At 41.6% G+C, this 24,088-nt stretch overlaps 1 protein-coding gene across 1 annotated transcript in view; it reads right to left on the bottom strand.

Moving 5' to 3' along the window:
• The window catches only part of ARFGEF3 (ARFGEF family member 3), a gene marked incomplete at both ends in the record, with an annotated part of 159,796 nt that overhangs the window by 112,951 nt on the left and 22,757 nt on the right, over positions 1–24,088 (bottom strand). The window contains 2 exons of the mRNA XM_080700543.1: positions 2,882–3,013; positions 5,972–6,053. Coding sequence (XP_080556669.1) covers positions 2,882–3,013; positions 5,972–6,053 — 214 coding nt within the window. The remainder of the gene's footprint in view (positions 1–2,881; positions 3,014–5,971; positions 6,054–24,088) is intronic.

The raw sequence follows: 24,088 nt of genomic DNA, 5'->3' as shown, positions 1-24,088 counted from the left end.
CTTTCTTTCTTTCTTTCTTTCTTTCTTTCGAAAGTCTCGGACATTCTTCTTAAGTGAGAATAATTCCACCAGAATCTTGGGTTTCATTATTAGCTAGTTTCTGTTTAATTTTGGGGAAATCTTCAAAAGAGGCAACCATATCTCTGCAGGAATTTACTACAACGGCTACAGATTCTTAACAGTATCGCCTTATTGAATTTATCATGTTTACAAACACTAGCAGCAATATGTAAATAAAATGCATGATACAGCTTTTAAAAGATAACACTAAGGATTCGTTATTAAAATGAACTATGTTGGCGTTGAACGACATGAACTAAAATTGCCTAACGTGACTTTATCCCTCTCGAATGGTATGCTAACCAACATTTAAAAGTGCCTACAATATCTTATTTTAAAACACTTCTGTATCTACGAAATATTCATATAACATTATTAGATAATTTCTATAGGAGATACCTAGTTTAAATAAATAAATAACCACAAAGTGTTGTACAGAAAAAAAAAGACTCAATATATCCTTCATATCCTACCTATATAATAGAAATCAAATTTTTCCACTGAGGACTCATCCAATTCTCTCTTCCCTCTTTGGGAAAATGGGTTGTAAAAGCATTTGAATTCAGTAGTGATTTTAGTAAAACAAGGACTTAGCTAAGGATTTTTACTTGGGTCATTACCAGTATACAGGACCATAAGGTAAAGGGGTGTGAGTTTCTGAAGAGTGCTACAGAGGTAGCATAGAAATTCCTTATGCATAGAGGAATTTTATTACTTAATCCAAATAGTCTATAATTTAGATCAATATTTATATCCAAATTAGTATTTTTAATATCAGAACTAGAAGCTGAGAATGAAGCTTTTACCTGTAATCTGTCACAGACGCCCTTCTCCAGCATTTTATTTCACGCTAATAACACTACCCCAAAATACAGCTATTTCATCACTAGTGTTTTAGCAACTTGGTTTAAAATGTTTGTTTTAAACAGAAACACCATACCAAAAATAGCTTAAGGCTAGGTTTGTTGTGAGTGGAAATATTTCCCCCTAATTCCAATATTTAATTAAGAATAACAGCATGTAGCAAAGACTCATGTACTTCAGGGCCTTTGAACTAGATTTGGGAAGTCTAATTGTAAAGAACGGACATCCAAATCATTGTTTTTCTTTCCTTCTTTTTTTCTGACAATGTCTGATTTTACTCCTAGACATTAACTAAAGTACCGTGATCTATTAGGGCACCATTAGGCAGATCATTAAGACAGACTCTCCACAGTTTCTGGTGAGGTTAACATGTGTCAAGCTGTCCATCCCGCTAGGGATGGAGTCAGAAAACAAACACAAGCTCTCAAAACAGGTGTTGCTGTTGACATAGTTATTAAACATTCTGTTACTCCTCAGCTCCTAAAACAATCTGTACTTTCCCGTTTTCAGTTTTAATACAAATTCCTGCATTCTACTGGAAACTCTTCTTGGGAGGACTTCAGAACAACCTGGGGTCTGTGAGGCGTGCCTCTTGGTGGGTCACCAAGGCTCACCCTCCAGGGTGCGGAGACCTCATAGGGGAAGAAAGACTTGGAAGACTCAACCTGACCGTCACAGTGGTGGTTGGCGAGGCGGCTGGCCTGGCCTCTCCCAGTGTGGCCCCGAGCTAGTGGAGAAGGCAAGGGAATCCGGAGTTGGTGACCCCTGCTCCCTGTGAGTGCACAGCACACAGAGGCTGAGAATGTGTCAAAGGAAAAGAGAGTAAAAGATAAGAAAGATGTGAAAAATCAGCTAGCTCCCATTCAAATACTAAATCAGCTAGCTAGGTAGCTGGGTACAGTAGTGCATGCCTGTATTTCTAATAATTGGGAGGCTGGGGCAGGAGGATCCCAGGCTTGGGGCCAGACTCAGCAACTTAGCAAGAACCTATTTCAAATTAAATAAAAAAATAAAGGCTAGGGTATAGTTTGTAGGTAAAATACTCCTGGGTTCAATCCCTAGTACCAAAGAAGGTAAAACTAAAACAGATAAATAACATATAAAACATTTCAGCCAGCTCATGGCTCTCAGTATTTACTATGTCCAAGACTCACTTGAGAGACCTGCATAGATAGATAACTTGAGAGATAAGACTCAAGAGCAGCAGGTGGCAGGGGCAGCAGCAGGAATAGAGAACACTTCCAAAGCAGTTGCCTTGTGCCCGGCACCCACCATGCAGAGGTCTTTATGAATGCACCTTAATTCATCCTCAAAACAACCCTATTGGTAGTTGATAATATTTTCTTTTCCTCGTTTTATGGGTGAAGAAATCAAGATAAAGAGCTGCGAAGGACTCTGTCCTGCAAGGAATGGAGGAAGGAGGACTCCAGGCCAGGGAGGCTGCCTTCAGAGTCTAGGCCCTCCCCTTCTCCATCAACTGCTCTGCCCCCTACCACCAGCAGGGTAGGGTTAGGCCCAGGGCTTTAAAGAAATGGCATGACTGCAGTCTCTGAATGGAAAAATTTAAAGCCCAAAGAGCAAGACATGTTAAAATCTCAGCACAGGTCAAGATGACCAGGCTTTTGCTCCATTGTAACATTTACAGGCAGGCAGAATACCCAGAAAGATAAGACTGACTCCAAGCTGGGACAGACATTCTCTTAAAAGGTGATAAATTCGCTTCCTAATCACATTTGATATGTGCAATCAGGTTAAATATCTTCCAGATTTATTGAAATTGTGCCTTTTTGCTGTTAAACGATCAAGGTAATTTGGAGGGACTATCAGCAAGGATAATAAACATCTAGTCCAGATGAAGAATGAACACAACACAGAGGCCATCCCGAGGCAGCAGTAAGTGCTGGGGTGAGAACGAGCTCCCGTCCCCGGGATGCGCACGGCAGCCACGTAAACCAACCTTCATCACTTCCACCTGCAGGTCCTCATTGAGCGAAGGCGTCACTTTCACGGCATTCAGGATCTGATTGAGCAGCTGCTTTTCATCAGAGTCTGTTTCCATGGATACGAACCTCTCTTCTGACAGAAGCTTCTGTAAAGAGATACAAGGCAGTGATCACCGAGGGGCTCTCCCTGGCTGCCTTGTTCTACTGTATCTCATTATGTACTGATGATCATTTTTCTTACTCAGGAGGTGTGGAGCCAGAAGCCATTAGGAAAGAATTCATGGTACATAACATTAAAAAGAAAAAGCCATCCAACCTTGGAGAAATGGTTTTTGGCAGACTTTTTTTTGACTCTAGATAATTCATTCTAAATTCCAACAACTGAAATTCCAGCATGCCTGCCTTATAGGTTATTCAAGGGATGAGGATGAAGGGTGAACGTGCCAAGAAAAACCTAGCCCCACACAATGCTCATCCACATGTGTACATATTCTTGGTATATCTTTGTCACGCAGGGGGAAGGTGTTGAAGAGAGAGAGTCCATTTATCAAGTATTTGTATTTTCGCTTTTTAATGTGAGCTGTCATTTATCCAGGGGCTATTCATGAGTCCATAAGCCTTAATATGTATCCCATTCAAAAACAATCTTGCTGAAACCTAAAACAGACAGCGTTCAATTGCATGAGGGCTCCCAGGAGTCTTCCTCACAGGATAGCCCTCTGCTATTTCAGGGAAACTCTTCCTTTTTTCATAAAATGCTCCCTCAGGTTGTACAAAGCCCACCAGTCCATTACTCTACTCTCTCCTCTTTCCCTGGGGCTACATGGCCTAAACACCTAGAATATGTGAAGTGAGACATCAAGTGACCCCAAGTCTTTTCTTCTCTATACTAAGCCTCCTCAGCCTTCTTCAAGGGTTCTCTATGCTCTCCTGATCAGAATGTGACCCCGGAAGTGAATGTAGTACTTATGCTTAAGTATCAGGCCACCTGATACCTGAGTCATATTCTCAGGTCAAAAGAGCTTAGCTGGTAGTCACGACACATTCTCTACTGACTCACCCTGAAACCCCTAATTCTCACTCACAAGGGCTATGATTAATCTGTCATCCCTCATTCTGAACTGGTACAGTGGATCTTTTTGAGACCCCGGTATAACTTTACATTTATCCCTGCCTATTTTGTTCTTTTCTGACATAGATTACAGTTGTAGTTAGTGAGAAACTTTTAGAGTTTGGATTCTTAGTGGGATGAGTCCCTCCTTCCTTCACACCACTGTAGAGCTAGTACTTCCAGAACAAGTACTTCCAGGCTTCTTACTAAGACTCCCTGACATTGTGCCTAATTCTTTCAAAAGGGACCCCCCCCCCAGCATACTGGTAGTATACTTGGGGCAGCCCAGAGTTAAAGTTTATATATGAAGCTGTTTTAAGTAAAGTAATTGTTAGATACAGAATGTCCACAGAAGAGCTCACATATTAATGTCAGAATTGCTGTAATGGAGTCATGAGGGCTATAATCTCATGAGTGTATAAATCCATTGTGATGGTTTACAGGGTAGCAGTAACTTAGGCCAGTGGGGTGAGGCTGATTGTGTCTTTGAATCCCTTTGCTTGCTCTCTCTCTCTCTCTCTCTCTCTCTCTCTCTCTCTCTCTCTCTTTCTCTCCCTCTCTCTCCCTCTCTCTCCCCCTCTCTCCCTCTCTCCCTCTCTCTCTGCTCCTGCCTCCATACTGTGAGAGCAGAGCTTTGCTCTCTTCCTCTCTCTGTTTTCCCCCATCACACCCTGAGATCCATAGACCCCGGCCTCACATAGACTGAACCCAGAATGTCCAAGAAACTGTCAGCAAATAAATCTTCCTCTAAATTGTGTGGCCAATTGTTTTGGATTATAGTAGTGAGAATGTTGACTGAGACAATAATAAAGACTGGGAAACTGAAACATGCCTGAAGTTACCAGGTGGTAGGCAAAAGGGAAATAGAGTAAAAGAAAGGAAGATTTCCAACCCATCAAGTCACTGAAGTTCACACAGTTAAGTCAGCCCTTGAAAACATGGTATGGCAACTTAGAATGTTCCAGGATTAAAAAGAGGGGGGGAGAGGGAGAGAAAATGGGAAAATTAAAGCCTATATGAAACTAGAGAAGAGGGAACAAATTGGCAGGTAAAACAAACCCCACCTTGGAGGAAAGCAAAAGGTTTCTAATAACATTCTTGTAAATGCTCAGAAATTTAAAATCTATTGCATATTTCCATAAAAATCATCTAATTCCAGACCATGGAGGAGGGGGGTGTAAAAAGATCTGTTTTCTTACTCTTTCATGTATTTTAACTCTTTAAAGATATTAGGGACTTCTCTGAACTTCAAAAGCTAACTATGAGATTGTCTTTAATGACATGGAAAGAGATGGAGAAGTGCCACCGGTGTACAGCCACAAACCCCTGCAGGCTTGATCTTCATGGTGCTGGCCTCTAAGAAACCAAACTACCTTAGAAAGTCGATGTATTTTTACAGTCATCCTGCTTTCATTGTTGGAGTTAGACCCATTATGTTTGGTAAAAACCCAAATGTTCAGAGAAAGAAACGTGTTTAGGAAACCTGGCTTTTCTTATTAAACCAAATTCTTTTTTTCTTCCCAGTCTTGCTCTAGAAACAAAATACATTCATCCATGCACCAATCTAACCATTGGATAAATAACAAAACAAAATCTTTCCAGTTACCATCTATGCTCATTACGCTGAACTATAGATGTTGAATGTACAAATGATTTGAGTTGGTATGAACTTGGGGTCTTTCTTGGAATCTCTTGCTCTCCTAAAAGTTGGACTACACAAAAAATATTTCAGTCTGTATGGGCTTAGGTGGGTCCCCATGAGTCAATGCTTGGCTATAAAGGCGACACCAAACAGTGCTGTGCCCAGAGAAATTCTGGTGTATATATATATATTTTAAAAATCCTGTAATCATCCATGGCTGTTTTTTAGCTCAATCAAATTTTTGTCTGGATCCTCAAGTGACTGGTATTTAAAATGTTAACCATTTTCTCTTTCAATGCCAAAGAAGCCTGTCAATTTCTATCACCAGATTGCATTGAGTCAAAGCCATACCTGCATCCCTGCCAAAGCATGTTGGGCCAGCTTCACATTCTTGGATTCCAAAGCCAACTGGAGAGGCAGCAGGCATTTCTCCCTGGCAAATACAGAAATAAGGACAACATGTGAGCTCAGTAAAGCTGGCAATCAAGCGACATAAGCCTTATGTACACCCACCCCCAAACACTGCCACACATATAGATGAGAACATGATATAACCGACAGTACAAATGTACAAGGACTTAAAAAACTCAGCAAAAAAAAGCTGTGCAGAAATTACAGCATATCAGGAACTGGGCTTCTTACCACAGCGACAGGAAGAGCAAATATAATTACTGCCAGTAATTAGTATATGGTACACTAATTAATACACAGCAGGTCCATGAATGTGCTTTGCCGTTCCCAGTTTAATACGCCACCCGCACCCACTGCACCTGCGATGAATGGCTGCAGATAGCACTGTGCATATGGATTTCTGTGCCTTGCTCACTAGTCCTTTGCTACCCACATCAACTCAACTAAAAAGTAAAATTCCATTAATTTGCCAATTCCTCCCCAACTCAAAGAATTCAACAAACACTTTATAATTTTAAATTTTTCTCTGATCTGATTTCGGTTCACAATGAACACATTTCCATGACAGAAATACAATTGGTATCAACAACGATGGCCAGTGAGAGGCAAAAACCAAACCCCAAATAAACATGGAGAGATACTAGGATACTTTAAAGCTTAAAACAAAATTGTGGCATTAAAGTATGTTAGGAATAAGCCAAATGAGCTGCAAAGATAAACATATCTTTTTGTGAGAAGCATTCACTCTAAATAATTAAACAGTAGGCGAAGAATTTTAATCAACCCCATTATTTCCCCATGGAGTTCCACTGGCACAACAAATGAAATGTTACTTCATTTTCCCTCTACCTGCAATAAACCAAAGGGGCCCCATTTTTATCTGTTTATAATTTCAGCAGAAACCAAAGGATAAATTGACTTTGGGTAGTGTGAAAGCCACAGGGTTAGAAGCTGGGATTCATCTTTGGAGAAATAAGGGTCATTGTTGTAGAACACAAAGAAAGGGAAAGTTAATTAGAGCACTGATCCCTCCTGCCCACCCTGCTGCTCTGCTGCAGGAATTTTTTTCCCTGAAATTTTCCATCAGCAGCTCCCAACAGATGAAGTGAGAGACATGGTCACTTCCTAACACCAGCCACAAAGCCTGACCTGCCAACACTATCAGGAAGAACACCTGCCCTCCAAATCCTCCTTCCCTCACCAACCCAATGTCCATTTTTATATGACCACTGGTTAACATCACAGCCATTTTTCATTAGCTACATCCTCTGACAGATGGATAAGTTACTTGTGTTACTTCCCATTGGTGGCTCTAACTTGGCCACTGTCATTATTATTGCCAGCTTGTCACAGTTACCAGGCAAACACTGCTGTGCAATTAGAGTAGGGAGAGCTGAGTTTTCCAGTTTTGTTTCTTTTATTCCATCATAACCAGTTGATACGCTTGGGGGGAAAAACTGAAGGGACGAAAGTCAAGTGAGAAGTAGGAAAAGCAGGCAAGTGGAGTCCTCGCAAAACGGGCCCAGGACTTCACCTGGAAACATTCAGAACAATCTCATTTCCATCAGGATTAATTCAGTGCAAAAGACTATTCATCTCTAATATAGAGTCAGATCTTCCAGCCAGGGCATAGTATCAAGGAGCAAGCCCAGATGTCTGAACTCCCACAGTTGAATATCCAGAGCAGGGGAAATCTACTAAGTAGTGATAGGCTGAAATGCACAAGGATTAAGTATTAAACACCAAGGGCATGTGACAAGGGCGGAGGCCAACTTCAGCAGCAACAAGGACCCTTTGGGGAATGCTCAGCCTCCTGGCCTTTGGAAAGCAACAGCATGCTTGTGCAGAAACCGCCAAACATCTGTATGTCCCTGCCACCTGCAGTAGTGGTCCCTGAAATCCTCATTTGACATTGTCATCACATGACTGATAGCGCTGACCTGAGACAGAGTGCTGGCAAATGCCAGGACTGCCAGGTTGCACTGTGACTCTAGCCACTTCACTGGGCCATTCCCCAGGCTAGCCATGGTCACCAGGCAGGACTGATAGATGCAACTAGGTTTGGGATGAGTTGAAGGGAGTCAGTTTAGTGAAAAGCCCATGGGCCGTGGAATTATACAGACCTAAAATCAAACCTTAACCACTTAGAAGTGGTGCAATCTCAACCTAGACACTTAATTCTGGTGGGTCTTAGCCCTCCTACCCACAAAAATGACATCTTAAGGCCAAACCTGAAGGGCTGTAGTAAGAGAGCCCTTCAGAGAGTACATATCAGGGTTGGCAAACCCTTTTTGTAAATGCCAGCTGATATATATTTTAGGCTGTGCCATTTACATGGTCTCTGTCCTAACTATTTAGCTCTGCTGAGGCACAGAAACAGCTATGGACAATAAGTTGACTAATGATCAAGGCTATGTTCTAATAAAACATCACTTACAAAAACAGGCAAAAGGGCAAATTTGGCTTAAAGGCTGTAGTCTGCCCATACCTAGTATAGACAAAGTGCCTATCACAGATCATGATTCTCAGCATAAAATACACAGATCTAATCTTTTTGTGTATCTAGAAAGATTTTACCCAAGACTTGGGGCTATGAGAGGTTTTTAACAAAATCAGTTAGAGCACCAAGGTTTATCTTGGAAAAGAAATGCTTTGAGGAAGTGTTGCTATAGACATAGACTTCCTCTGGGAACTGAACAAAGGCACTCCATCCATCCAATCTTCCATTTGAGCAACATTTGAGGGCCTACTCTGTGCCATGTACCATGCTGGGTGCTTGGAAGATCTACCAAGAAACAAGACAGAGCAGGTGCCTACTTTAATTTGGATTCACGGAACGAAAGAGAAAAGAGAAAATAAGCACCTACTGCTTCCGTATTTAGGTTATCTGTCATTACAGCCCTAACATTCCTACATTGTCTCACATTTGAAAACATATGAGTTCAAAGAAGTGTTAGTGGCTACTCCAAGCCATGTAGCCAAAACGTATTGGAAATGATTAAAATCTAAATCCATCCGATACACAAACCAAGTTCCTCCCAAACTCTTTTGGTCTCAAAAATTCAGAGCACAACTAGAATAACTGTTATGTTTCTTCTTAACCATATTTAGATTATGGACATGCAAAAAAATAATCTGGCAAAACACCTTCCTAGAGGAAAGCACATGTCATTTCTTGGGGACTCATGGGCCCCCAGACAGCAAATCCACATGGATCTCCATTTAAAAGTCCATGCCCTTAGGGAAAAACATCTCTGCCCAACATGACAGAAATGTCAGGGCTAACTGTGTTCCCTGGTTGGCTGCATTTACGGATCCGCTAGGATGGCCTTGAAGTAATATTAAATTTAGTCCTGGGCAAAGAAATCACTTCCAAAAGAAGGGTATGACGAACGGTCCTCATTACCCAAGGCCTCTCTCCCCTCCCCCCAACCCTGCATATCCAGACTCCCATCAGGAAGGAACACATGAGATGAAGGACATTCATGGGGCATAATCCATTTCTTCGTCTGCCCAGTGATAAAACTTTCTGCCTTCATTTTTTAAAAGTGATTTTAATGGAAGAGAAGAATAGGCCTGCTAATTAGGTCTCAGGATGAGATTTATAATAGAGATGCAACCTGGCACACAGTCCCCTTCACACATACTATATAGGAATAAATCATCTCATGATCTTTCTAGATATTGCCCCAGTGGGAAAAGGGCATGTGGAAAACCAACACTCCACTACATTTAATGTTTTTTTTTAATTAATGCACAGGCACGTGCAAATCCATTGGTGCCTAATTAAATAAAGGCAGCGGCCCCTGGTTTCATGTCCTGACATGCCTTTATTTCCTAAAGAAGAATAATTAACTGCACTGCATATGCATGAGGAAGACATTCTGTGACACTGTGTCTGAGCATGTCAAGGAGACTGACTGCTTTCCTGAGTGTGCTGTCACAGTTCACAGACCAGCTTTATTGGGTGGGAAGATAATCAAGGATAAAAGGAAATGAAAATAGATGAACAGGAGTGGTGGTGGACACCTGTAACCTCAGTACTTGGGAGATTGAGACAGGAGGATTGCAGGTTCAAGGGCAGCCTCAACAAGTAGTGGTACTCTTATCAACCTAGCAAGACCCTGATTCCAAATAAGAAATAAAACTGGGCTAAGGGAGCTGGGTGTAGTGGCGCATGCTTGTAATCCCAGTGCTTGGGAGGTTGAGACAGGAGGATCGCTTTGGTTCAAAGCCAGCTTCAGCTACTTAATGAGGCTCTCAGCAACTTAGTGAGACGCTGTTTCCAAATAAAGTATAAAATAGGGCTGGGAGTATAGCCCAGAGGTAGAAAGCCCCTGGGTTCCACCCCCAGTAACACACACACACACACACACACACACACACATTGGTGTAAGGGTGTAGCTCAAAGGTAGAATGCATCTGGATTTAATTCTCAGTACCATAAAAATAAAAATTAAAATAATGAATAGGGAAAGAGTTAAAATTTAGCAATAATTCTAACTTCAGTACAAATATGAACTTTAATTAAAACCAAGGGTATTCCTGAATGTTAGGCTGATTATTCTTTGATGCACTGGGTGGGAGGAGAGGAAGATACTGCATATTTGCGAGATTGGCTTATACTCTGCAATTCTAGGATTCTATGAGCTGAGCCATTTATTGAATCACCATCTGATATCAATACATAATAATCATGGCTCTGGTAGAAATCAGTGGACTGTACGTGCTCAGTACTATGCTACGCCCACTCATACTTACGCATTTTACTTAATTATAACTTTTGAAGGTAGAGATTTGGACATGGTTTGTTCTCATCAAAACTCATGTTGAGGTTTGGTCTCCAAAGGAACAGTGTGGGAAAGGGGGGCCTGGTCGAAAGTAAGTGGATCATGGGGCCAGAGTCCCACCAAGTGAGTTAATGCCATCTCTCAAGAGTCAGTTCTTGCTCTTTGGGGACTGGTTAGTTACGGTAAGAGTGAATTATGATGAAGCAAGTTCTACCTGTGCCCTGTCATCTGCAGAGGCCCAGCGGCCCCTTTGTGCTTTTCTGCCATGCTGGAAGCAGCACGAGGCCCTCACTAAGAGCTATGAGCCAAAATAAACCTCCTTTCTTTATAAATTATCCAGTCTTAGGCATTCTGTTATAGCAACAGAAAATGGACTAAGACAAGATTTGTCAACAAAACTAAAACCAAGAGAAATTAGGTTTCCTGCCCAAGTTTGTAGGTAACAGTTGTGATACAGATGCAGATCATACACTTATCAAACTCATGTCCTCAAGCTTACACCACATGCTCATGCCAGTAGACAGCTCCATCAAGGGCGGCAGATGAAACTCTACTAAAACACAGCAACTCAAATGTCCACGAGATTAGAAGCGAGAATGGGCATCAAACAGGCAATACAAACTGTCTCGTTTTGAGGCACAATTCATGAACTGATGTGTTCTATTTGACAGTGTGGCATTAAGAGAAGGTACAGGCAATTTGAATAAAGGAGAAAAAAGACCCAGATGCTGGGTCAAGTCACAACCACCCCTTTTCTGGTCCCCATGACCTTTTCTAATTTGAGTACAAAAGATTTTTCACCCCCCTGCTGTGATACTCAGGATATTATTATTTATGTTTGTGAATGTGGATGGTTGAAATAGTTTGTACTAACATTAGTAATTTTAATTGATACAGCTTTTGTCAGATCCAAGTGCAACCAAATTTGTTCTTTACTTTATTAGAGTGTAGTAAAAATATTTCCATTTATTTCTATTTTCTTTTTTTTTTTTTTTTTTTGGTGGTACTGGGGTTCCTGGAAGCCCTTCTACCTCCGGGCTACACTCCCAGACCCATTTTACATTTTTGAAACAGGGTCTCTTACACCAGCGCGGCTGGCTTCGAACCTGCGCGATCCTCCTGTCTCCGCCTCCCAAGCACGGGGATTACAAGCGTGTGCCACCACGCCCGGCCCCATTTATTTCTATTTTCATTTTCAGTTTAATGAAATTATTTTTTTTTTACCAGAGTTGATCCTTTTCTATTTCAAAAAAAATATTAGATTTGCTTTCAAAGAACTGTTTAGACCTTAGGAAAATACCTGGGAAAAATACATATTCTATTTTTTCTGCAAGCTTTCAAGATTTCTATTATAATTATTTTATTTCTACTGCTTTTATTAAGTTGAACACATGAAATTGTCATTTTTGCAAGTCAGAATGGGTCGAATATTGGCAATTTTATATAATTCAATTTGGGAAAGAGAGTCCTAAATAATATGATGTTGTTATGTTCATATTATACCTGAGGATATAACTTTTATTATATATTACTATTTATAAAAAGGCTTATATGTGTACAGAAAAAATTCAAAGCGTACAATAGCACTGGAAGTCATTAAGATAATATCTAAGAAAGAGCTTAGCTAAAGACTGACAGTAGGCATTTTTAGATACTAGCTTGAGGGATCTCCATTCATATATATATATATATATATATATATATATATACTTTCTATTTGTATCAATTTTTATATAATAACTCTAGAGTATATTTGCAAAATCTGATGAATTTTTTTTGTGTGTATGTGGTACTGAGGGGTGGAACCCAGGGTCTTTTCTACCTCCAGGCTATATTCCCAGCCATATTTTATACTTTATTTGGAAACAGGGTCTCACTAAGTTGCTGAAAGCCTCACTAAGTAGCTGAGGCTGGCTTCAAACCTGTGCAATCCTCCTGTCTCAGCCTCCCAAGCACTGGGATTACAAGTGTGCTCCACCACGCCCAGCTCTGATGAAATAATTTTTAAAGCCCCTAAGCCTTGGTTCTTCACAAAATGCTCACAAAATTTTCTTTTCCTAATTGTATAGTATATATGTATAGTACACACAGATACAAAATACTAAGTGGGAACTCATTTTCTTCCACTTGTGGTTCTGTCTAGATTTCCTTTTATAAAAAATAATGGACAATCCAGGTGTGGTGATGCATGCCTATAATCCAAGAACTTAGAAAGCTGAGATAGGAGGATCTCAGGTTTGCAGCCAGCCTCAGTACTTGAACCAGGTCCTCTGCGACTTAGTGAGACCTTATTATAAAGTAAAAAACAATACAGGGCTAGGAATGTAGCTCAGAGGTAGAATGACCCAGGTTCAATCCCCAGTACCACAAAAATGAATAAATGAATGAATGACTAAACAAACAAATAAATAAAAGCTGTAGGCAAGTAACTATCAATAATCTTAAGAATTTTTAATATTATATGCTTATCTTTGCTATTTGATGTATCTATTTTTTTTTCTTTTTTGTGGTACTGGAGATGGAACCCAGGGGTACTCTACATCTGAGCTACACCCCAACCATATTTTTTATACTTTATTGTTTTGAAACAGGGTCTCACTGAGTTGCAAAGAGCCTCACTAAGTAGCTGAGGCTTCCCGCAAACTGCGATCCTCCTGTCTCAGCCTCCATAATGCTGGGATTATAAGCATGCACCACCATACTAGGCTCTGTTCTTCTTTTTTTGTTGTTGTTGTTTGTTTGTTTTGTTTTTTCAGTGTTGGAGATGGAACCCAGGAACATTCTACCTATGAGCTACATCCCTAGCTCTATTTTTTATTCTTTATTTTGAAACAGGGTCTCACAGAGTTGCAGAGGGCCTCACTCAGTAGCTGAGGCTGTCCTCTAACTGCAATTCTCCTGTCTTCATTTTGAACCAAGGTCTCACTAAGTTGCAGAGGGCTGCACTATGTAGCTGATCCTGCCCATGAACAAACAAACAAACATTGTATAAAGCCAGGTGTGGTGGCACACACTTGTAATCCCAGCATTTGGGAGGCTGAGACAGGAGGATCATGGTTCATGGGCAGCTTCAGCTACTTAGTGAGGTCCTCTGCAACTCAGTGAGACCCTGTTTTAAAATAAAGAATAAAAAAATAGGGCAGGGGTGTAGCTCAGAGGTAGAACGCCCCTGGGTTCCATCCCCAGTATTGCAAATTAAAGTATTAAATATTACAGGTGAATTTTTTGTCCATTTTGGAAAAAAATTAACAATGGGGTAATGGCTTAGTATTTTCACCTGAAATTGAGGATTATTATTATTAATACTTTCATCATAAGATATAAATTCTATATAACAGGAAGATAATACTAAAGTTTTTCTTGATCATTTCCAGGGGAGAAAGGTGACATAAAGTCCATATTAATCTAAAGAGAAGTTGGTTCAGAATTCACTTCTACAAGTACTTAGTGTACATTAAGTGCCAGGCGCTATATTTAGCATTGACTATCAACAAAGGGAAAACAGACAGTTCCTGTTCAAGACAGAGGCAATTGTAAATTCACCTTCTAACAACCAGTAGAGGTAAGACAACGAGGCGGCTGAAGGCTTGGCTGAAGGCAAAGCAGAGCAAGTACGCCGGCCTCTCCATCCATCAGGCGCGGCACTTGTGTTGGCCACCTGCTGGACTTCTTTTCTGGGTCAAGCATTCTGTCGCTTTCAACCGTAGGATTCCTGACTCAAGGGATGGTTGCAACTGATGTCACAGAAGTCTCATTTTTAAAGCCTTCAACATGCAGGCACTGTGCTAAGGAAGAACTTGCTCAGAAATACACAGTATTAAAATCAAAATCACTCCTGTCTCCCTAAACCAAAAATACATTCCAGAGAGGGCTGTGGTGGCGCACGCCTGCCTGTGGTTCCAGTACTTGGGAGCCTGAGACAGGAGGATCCGCAGTTTTAAGACCAGTCTCGGCAACGAACGTCCCTGGGTTCAATCCTCAGTACGAAAAAAGAAAGGAAGAAAGGGAGGGAAGGAGTAGGGAAAAGAAAGAAAGGAAGAAAAGAAGGAAAAAGAAAGAGAACAAGAAAGAACATTCTGGAGGTGTTTGAGGGCATTTGCTCCAGTCTCTTGCCTGCCCTCCTCCACTTACTCTGTATGTGTGTGTATTAATTCAAGAGTGAGACCATAACACAGCATGCATTCTACATTTTATGTATACATTATCTCATTTTATAACTTTCCCAACAACCCAATAAAGAGGGACAAGTATTACTGGCATTTATTGATGAGGGAATCGAGAGGAAGAAGGGAATCCCTTCTGGACAAGAGTTAGCACAGGTGCTGGGCCTGGAGCTGCTGTTCCTCCACAACACACAGCTGGAATGACTGACATCTGCCAATCACGTTCCAAGCACCGGGTTAAGCTTTTACACATAGAAAGCAGGTAAAAAAAAATCTTGGATCCAGAACCCCTTTCTTTCCGTCCCTGTCAATCCATCCTCACATTAGCCCCCCCAGTCATCTTCTCATTGACTGTTAAACTTCCCGCTGTGAAACACTGTAAACGGCTCCAGTCTCTACCAACACATTAACAACTCCTCAGAGAACCACATCCTGTGACACCATGGAAGGTTTTTGCTCTTTAAGATTTTCACAGAAAGCAACTTGTCAATACACATCAAGAGCTTGAAAATATTAATATGCTTTGACCCGGGATTTCTTCTTTTAGGAACCTTTGCTAAGAAAATAATCATGGAGCAAAGCTTTATAGGCAAAGATTTTTTACTGTAGTTTTATTTATCACATGAATAAGGTTAAATGAATCATAGGGCATCTGTGGAATGGAATAATAGGCAGTAACAAATACTCTGAAGTTTTTATTAACCCAGTAAAATGCTTTGAAAATGTTACATGCAAAAAATGAAAATACAATGTAGAATGGATACCAGGCCATGCTCCCACTCTTGGATAAAAAAAAAATTACATACACAAACAGAGTGGGCAGAGGAGGGAGGGAAAGAAACTGGGAAAAATCCCCCCAGATACCTTCAGATGTATTTCTATTTTGGGGGAACAGAGATGATTTGGGTTTAATATTTCTATACTTCTACATTTTCAAGATTTCAGGAATAAAGCATATTACAGTCATCCTTCCAACTTGGGGTTGGTTCCAAAACTTTCCTTGGATACCAAAATCTCTGGATGCTCAAGTGTCTTATGTAAAAATGGCACAGTACTTGCATTTGTCTCTATATATCCTTTGTATATTTTAAATCATCTCCAGATTACTTATTATACTTCATACAATGGAAACGCTAAGTTAATGGTTGTTAAAACTGTACTGAATAATGACAGAAGAAAAAAAGTCTATATATGTTCAGTAAAGATGCAATTTAAAAAGATTTTTTTTAAAAAGAGAGTTGGTTGGCCGGGTGTGGTGGCACATGCTTGTAATCCCAGCACTTGGGAGGCTGAGACAGGAGGATTGTGCAGGTTCCAAGCCAGCCTCAGGTACTTAGTGAGACACTATTTCAAAATAAAATATAAAATAAGTCTAGGAGTATAGCCCAGGGGTAGAAGGCCTCTGGGTTCCATCTCCAGTACCATAAATAAATAAATAAATAAATAAATAAATAAATAAATATCAAAGTTGGTTGGAGCCACAGATGTGGCCCATGGATGTGGAGGACTGATCATGTCTTTAGAAATAGGGAAAAGGTTATAAAGTAATAAAGTTAGCCCCATCCTGCATATGCAAACATACTCCATCTTTCATACACGGCCTTTGCTTGGAACTCCAAATGCTGTGTTTCCCCTCTCTGGCCTCCATAAAACCCCTCCTGAGCTTCCTGTAGGTGCACTTTCTCTCTTTACCACTCTCCTCACTTTATCAAAGACTGGGCCATATTCTTGGAATAGTTTCCCTTGCTCTCCCCTCTAAAGAAAATTCTTCACGTTTTTCTTAAGCTTACCGAATTCCTTCTTTTCAACGAAAGCTAGCTGTGCTTATGACCCTAAAGTGCAGTCCCCTTAGGCATATCTACAATGCAAAAGCAGTATACTTCATTCAATCTCGCTTCCTTGGGTGGCATGTTAGCCTACTATCAAAGTTGCAGGCTTGGAGCGTGAAAATGCTAACAGCATGCAGCAAGCCTATGAAAATTCTTTTGCCCTGCCTTGGATGGTGGAACTGCATGCATTTTGTTACTTAATGATTTTTTTTTATGATGAAAACACTCCAGCTGGCAATGGAGAGTGAGGGCTCAGCCCAGAATCTCCAGCAGGAGGGCAGCAGCCCTCTGCCCTGGAATGGCAAGCAGAAAAAAAAAAACAACAAAAAGATTTGTGACTCAAATACTCAGATCTTAGGGAAGAAAAAAAAATCAGCTGGAAAAAATACAATGAACTTTCTATATGCTGATATCTTTATACAAGTGTGTAGCTCCTTTATTTATTTATTTTTTTGAGTGTGTGTGTGGCCCTGGGGATTGATCCAGGGGCCTCTGAGTTATACCTCCAGTCCTATTTTTAGACCCCAAACAGGGTCTCGCTAGGTTGCTGAGAATCTTGCTAAGTTGTTGAGGTTGGTCTTGAACTTGGCAATCCTCTTGTCTCAGCCTCCCAAGTATTGGTGTTACAGGTGTGAGCTACCATGTCTGGCAGCTACTCCTTGGTAACGGGAAACACTATGGTACACATGTCTTTCAGAAAAGTCTATACAACAAAAACAGGTAACTTAGAAGCAAAATTAATCACTGATAAAAATTGTGACTTTATGTCACTGCTTACATATTAGATGTCTGACAGCAAAGTGGTAGGCTGAAATGTACATTTTTCTATGAAATAGAAATTTCTGGGGCTCGGGGTATAGCTCAGTGGTAGAACTCAGCCTTAGCATGCTGTAGGTCCTGAGTTCAATCCCTAGCACCAAGAAAAAGAAGAAGAGAAAGAGAAGTTTCCAGTTTTGATATAAAAATTGCTGTCTCTAAGCAACTGATAATCCATTTGTAAGAAGATTTTTAGAAACAGATTTTTTTCGCTGGGGGTGGTGGCACATGCTTGTTATCCCGGCATTCAGGAAGTGGACGGAGTCCAGAGGATCGCAGTTTGCAGACAGCCTCAGCTACTTAGTGAGGCCCTTCACAACTCAGTGAGACCTGTTTCAAAAAACAAAAAAGACAAAAAAAAAAAAAATAGGGCTGAGGGTGTAGCTCAGAGGTACAATGCCCCTGGGTTCCATCCCTGGTACCACAAAAAAAAAAAAAAATAGACTTTTTCCTTAATATTTATTTAGCATACGATATGCTGAGGTCATACATTAAATGTTACGCTGTAACAATGATTATGACACAAAATTCATTTCCACGTGGTACCCATACGGTAGGGAGTCATAATAAGCCAAATGAGCAGGAGGTGGTGAGCACTCGTTCACATGCATAATGCACTATAAAAGGGTGATGAGATGAGGCAGATCCTGAAAAAATATAAATCTTTTTATAGCTAAGGTACTAGTGCTTTGGCCTTGTGCTGGACGGGACAGAATGAGATTTGGTCAGATACATAAAGTAGAGCAAAAGGACGTTCCCAGCCGCCAAGGCTGTAAGTGCAAAGGTACAAAGTGTGTTCAGGGAACAGCCGAAGTCCCATTGTGACCAGATGGAGAAGTCACAGTGGGAAGACTGGCGATACTGAATCTGACAAAGTAAACGTGAGCCAGGGTTTGAAGGGTCCTGTGCGCCATGCCAGAGACACTGGCTGTGAGCCCGCTCAAACTTAGGAGCTAATAGAGGATTTTTAATTAAGAGAATAATATGATGTCAGATTTTTTTAAACAAATGGAACTCTAGCTACAGTGTAGAGAATAAATAGAAAGTAAAATATTGTAGAAAAAAATTGAATAAAACTAATCTGGGCCAGACGTGGTGGCGCACGCTTGTGATCCTAGTGCTTGGGAGGCTGAGACAGGAGGATCACAGGTTTGAAGCCAGCCTCAGCTACTTGTGAGGCCCTCTGCAACTTAGTGAGACCCTATTTCAAATAAAAGAATAAAAAATAGGGCTGGGGGTATAGCTTGGAGATAGAATGCCCCTGAGTCAATCCTTTGTACTGCAAAATACATACATACATACATACATACATACATACATACATGATGAAGCTAATCTGGGTCAAAGGCTCTGCTATTTATAACCTGTGCACTATCTCACCTCTTCTTACTTTTTTTTAATCTAAAACTATGGAACAAAATTATCTCAAAAAGTGTTTACAATGCTTAAATAAGGAGCTATGTTAGTTAAATGCTATTCCCGAACGCCCCGCCTCATCCCCTTTCTATACACTGTGGCTCTGTTCCGCCCCACAAAGGGGCTCATGGGCACAGATATGGACGCATCGGCTTGCAGGCCAACCTCACTCCACAACCCCTGCAAAGAGCTGCCCCTTCCCGGCCCTCAGGCCCAGGGACACACATACTTATGGCTCCGTCTACCTTCTGAAGGACAGAAATGGGTCAGAGGCACACAGGCAGTTTCTGGGAAGAGGACCGATATACCTGAGTAGGGAATTCTGAAGTCTCAAGTACTCAGAGTGTGATCTGAGAGCAGGGCAGGCTTCAGGTGGGAACCCTCCTGACCCCGAGGAAAGCAAGGAGGGCCCAGGGCAGGGCTCCACATCACTCGAGTCTTAAGGAGCTCTGGTAATACCTAGCACATTAAGCACGCTCGACAAGTGATTGCCAGGGTGCTTTTTCTCATCGCCACAGTTACCTTGTCATTATAGTTTTGTTGTCATAATGATTAACCAGCAGAAGGAAAGCCTGAAGAAAAGCCTCCAGTGTGCTCTATGGACACGAATGGAAAGAAGAGAACAGAACCCAGAGATGGCATGCGATGGGGCGGAGAGGGCCCCCGGGAGGTGCTCAGAGGAAGCAAGCGGCATGATAGGAATTCTATCATCATTTGGAGTTCAAGGCTCCTTTGGGCATCAAGTGCTGATGGGTAAACAATTGGATATGTGGGTTTGGAGCTTGGGAAATACTTAGAATATAGAACTCAGAAGTTCTCCAAGTGGCAACTGACTCTTTGGAAATGGATGAAACTTTCCAGTAAAAGTACAAGGCAGAGTGGAAGGGGGGCCGCTCTGCGCAACCTCCCAGCCAGAAGAAAGGAGGCCACCAAAAGGAAGTCAGAGGAGGCTGCGCTCAGAACGTGCCAGTCCGTTTAGCGATGGTGTCGCACCAGTCACTGATGGCCACTCCGTGCAGGCACTCTCACTCGGCATACACTATCTCGTTTCAGCTGGAACTTACCACACTACGTGATAGGAAGCTACCTCCATATTACCAAGGAGCTAACAGGCTCAGAGATGGTACGTAACTTGACTACTTACCTCTGTACTCTACAGCATCAGGTATAGCTAGCAGCACAGCCCTGCTCTTAAAGATTGGGAAAACCCAGGAACATTCTGATCACTGCTCTGGAGGAAGAGGTGGTGGCCGTGAGCAAGGAACTTTCTTGATGTGTTATCACATTTAATCCTCAGAAAACCTGCAACCATGGGCATTACCATGTCCATTTTTCACGGAAGCTCCCAGAGTCACAGACCCCTGGGTGGAACTGGTAAATGAGTAAGTCCAGAATCAAATCTAGGGATTATGGGACACAAAAGCCCATACCCTTCCATAGCAATATGTTTTCTCCCCATCCTAAGAAACCAAAAGTGAAATTTGAAGGCAAAGACACCCACAGCACAGAAATGAGCATGGGTAAACCTGAAAATTATCCAGTGTCATAAAAAAATCTTCCAGATATCTTACGTTCTCAGCCAAACAACCCAACACAATAATCCCCACTTCTCCAAGCACGACAGAGGACTGCTTCTATCTGAGCAGCGCACTCTGCTATAAAATGGGTAGGCCCACAGGTCCAGAAAGCAGAAAAATTGTATCCACTACTCTTTAACTGACTTCTCACCTCCAGCAATAAAACTTTCAGCATTAAATCTTTGATTTCCAGGGGATCTAGATAAGTATCAGAACAGTTTAAACACATGAAAAGGCCAAGGAAAGAGCCTTGAAGCTTCATCCCTGGAGCTGAGATCAAATGTACCATTCAAGAAAAACAATCCCCCATCAAACACATCTCAGTGCTGTTGAACTACACATATTCTCATTTTACACAACCACCTACCCATACTTACAAATGTCACCTTCTTCATGCCTCTGCTTGTCCCTACTAACATTCCCTAGGCTCTTCCTGGAAGGTTACTGTCTCCCCCACTCTATGCCACAGGGTATGGTGGCTGGCTGGGAAGGTGGTTAGGAATGGCATGGAATTGCTATGGGGGTGGACGGTGTGAACCTTCCTCAGTTACAATCAGCTAGTGATGATGAAGGGCCTTGTGAAATCTACTAAGCAAGTGAATGATTTTCTTACTTAACATCACAATGGCATTCTAGATCTAAAAACAGACCATATCTTCCATGAGGAGGAGTTACCTAGTGTTTTATGCCAACTCTGACAAGTCGTTGAAATTGTTGCTATAATGAAGGAAATATTAAAATGATTTCCCCCATGGTACATTAATTTGATGAGATTTTAATGGTCCTTAAAGTGTGAGATTTTTATTTTTTCAGTACCAAGGAATTAATCCAGGAGTATTCTACCTCTGAGCTACATCTGCAGCCCTTTTTAAATTTTGAGACAGGGTGTTACTAAGTTGCCGAGGTTACCTTCAAACCTGTGATCCTCCTGCCTCAACCTCCCAAGTAGTTGGGATTATAGGAGTGCATCATTACAATCAGCCTTTAAAAAATAGTTTTAAAGACTCCTTAGCCAGGTATATTCTGCATGTCTGTAATCCCACTATTTGGGAGGCTGAGACAGAAAGTTCGCAGGTTGGAGTACAGCCTCAGCAATTTATGGTTTCAAAATAAACCATAAAAAGGGGTTGGGGTGTAGCACATAGCTAGAAATCCCCCAGGTTTGATCCCCAGTACTACCCCCCCAATCCTTAACAACATTAGAAAATGTTTTTGATATAATACTAAGGTAAACCTGCAAGGTATGAAATATTACATAGCATAATTTCTTCCCATTTTCCTTATATACACCCAGAAGAAAACAAATATTAAGACTCTATCTCTGCTGATGAAGTTTTTGCATTCAACAGTCAAGGATCGGCATTTATAGCCTACCAGCTAGTACTAACAGTTCCCTCTCCAAACCTCATTCTCACCTATAAAGTACGGATGGGCTAAGCCCTTTCCCGTAATGCAAGGGACACTGTGTGTCAATAACTGGTTTAGACTTTTGAATTTTCTGTAATGAGAACATACTTAGTATTCAACCTGACAACATTACTCCCTTTGCACAAGAGTGACATTTGTGTATATAGTATCTTAATTTCTAAATAATTTAAAACCAGTGTGCTTTATATTATAGGCCAAACTGAAACCATTTTACATTTTGAGTCAGTTTCTGTTGTTTGTTCACAGCTCTATAGTTCTTTCTCCATAGAACTCGGAAAATCCTTTCCAGCCATCCATTTTTAGAGATAAGGCCCATTAAGTAATCCATTTTGGCAAGAAACATCAGAAGGAGAACAATAACGTAAAATTTTATTTTCCCATAAACAGCAACTTTTCTCAGCAGAAATCTGTGGTGTTTCAACTACTGAATATCTCAACAGATTATGCAGGGCAAGCACTTTTTAAAAATAGGTCTTGGGTGGGAGCCAGAAAGGTTGACGATTCCTCATTAGCTGCCTGCTTTAAATACATCACATGCTATACTGCTATACTTCCTCCTTCAGGCCTGTAAGACCAGCTGAATAAGATCTACATGACCCTGCCAAATAAGTAGCCTGTGGCCTGGCTATCTGATATGAACACAGGACCATTTCTCAGGCTAAATTTAGTCTTAAGGTTGGAGCATTGTGTTTGGACACCTCCCTTGCACCCATTCGAAACTGCCTACACACAATCACCCGGAAGACGACTGTGTTCCTGGTGATGCCCCGGCAGCACGGAGCTGTTTACTCCACCCAGGGTAATATCCTGTAGGGCGGCATGACCTTTCTAAATGAGACCTGCTGCTTAGAAAACAAATATGCACAGTATCGTTTTTTTCTTTACACACCAGAGAAAACCCAGTAGCGGACGGCTCTCTTAGTGCAATGATTAAAGACTAGACAGCAGTAAAAGCGAGATAGTAAAAATTGCCCTACAACAACCCCAGAGTAGTGCTCAAAACCAGAACTGCAGAGGCTGGCCGGTTTGGGCTTGGACTCTACCCCAGGGCTGTGACACCCTCCTTACCAAGGAGGGGAAGTAAGTCCACCTGACTTTGCTATCCTCAATGTTCAGACCCCTCCTTCCCAGCAGGCATGGCTATGAAAGATCTAGGCACAAATAGAGACATGTAGGTTTGGAGAAGTACCCTAAGGATGCCTGCAGCATCAGTGAAAACAAGCTAAGACCCCCAAGGCTGGTGAAGATGTTCACCCAGAAGAAAGGGAAACCTCTCAATAAATGTATTTAGTATTCAAGAATTTTAAACACTACAATTTTTATTCTGCTATCATTATCTTATGGGCAAAATCTTACTGTGTAAATATCTTTAGTGAAAGAAAGGTGTCTCTCCTACAAGATTGAAAATAAAAAGGCCTCTGCTCATTTTTCAGCCTAAGACCAAGGGGAGGAATACAGAAAGTAACCGAACACATCAGAATCACTCCACCGCTACGTGATGCCTAGTTACCAGGGTAACCCGACATGGGGGGAGGCTGAGCTGGTCCATGGTGTTTCTTCCACTGTGTCGGAAGGCACCGAGCAGGCACTCATTGTTCCAGCCTCAGAAGGCAAGAACACGCCCAGCAGGATCCAGATGACTGGGAGACCTGCCACATAAAGACAAGGCCAAAGTGGCCTGGGAAATATACCTTCACACTCAAGTTTATGCAGCATCCACACCTTGCCACTCTTCACAGCCACACCAGGTGGCATCCCTCTGCCCCAGGGACACAATGCATATAAGAACACTAATGAACCAATACCCTGGGTGGCAAGGCAGCGGGGCTACCCCACTGAAAGCCAGGTGTCTGAGCACGCAGCCTCTCAGCTCTGATGTTAATGAGACAGTGCTAAGGAAGGCCATGGCATCCCAAGAGGCACCGGGATCTGTCAAAGAACTCTGGCCCAACTCTAGGAGATCCATGTTTTAGCTCTGGCTGACCAACCCAGAGCATAATCCTGGCACATTACTTGGCTTTCTCAGGAGCTTAGTTTC

Source organism: Muscardinus avellanarius, assembly GCF_963383645.1.
Source record: "Muscardinus avellanarius genome assembly, chromosome: 8".
NCBI lineage: Eukaryota > Metazoa > Chordata > Mammalia > Rodentia > Gliridae > Muscardinus > Muscardinus avellanarius.
The sequence above is the reverse complement of the archived record's forward strand: the minus strand, read 5'-3'. Positions and strand labels throughout refer to the sequence as shown.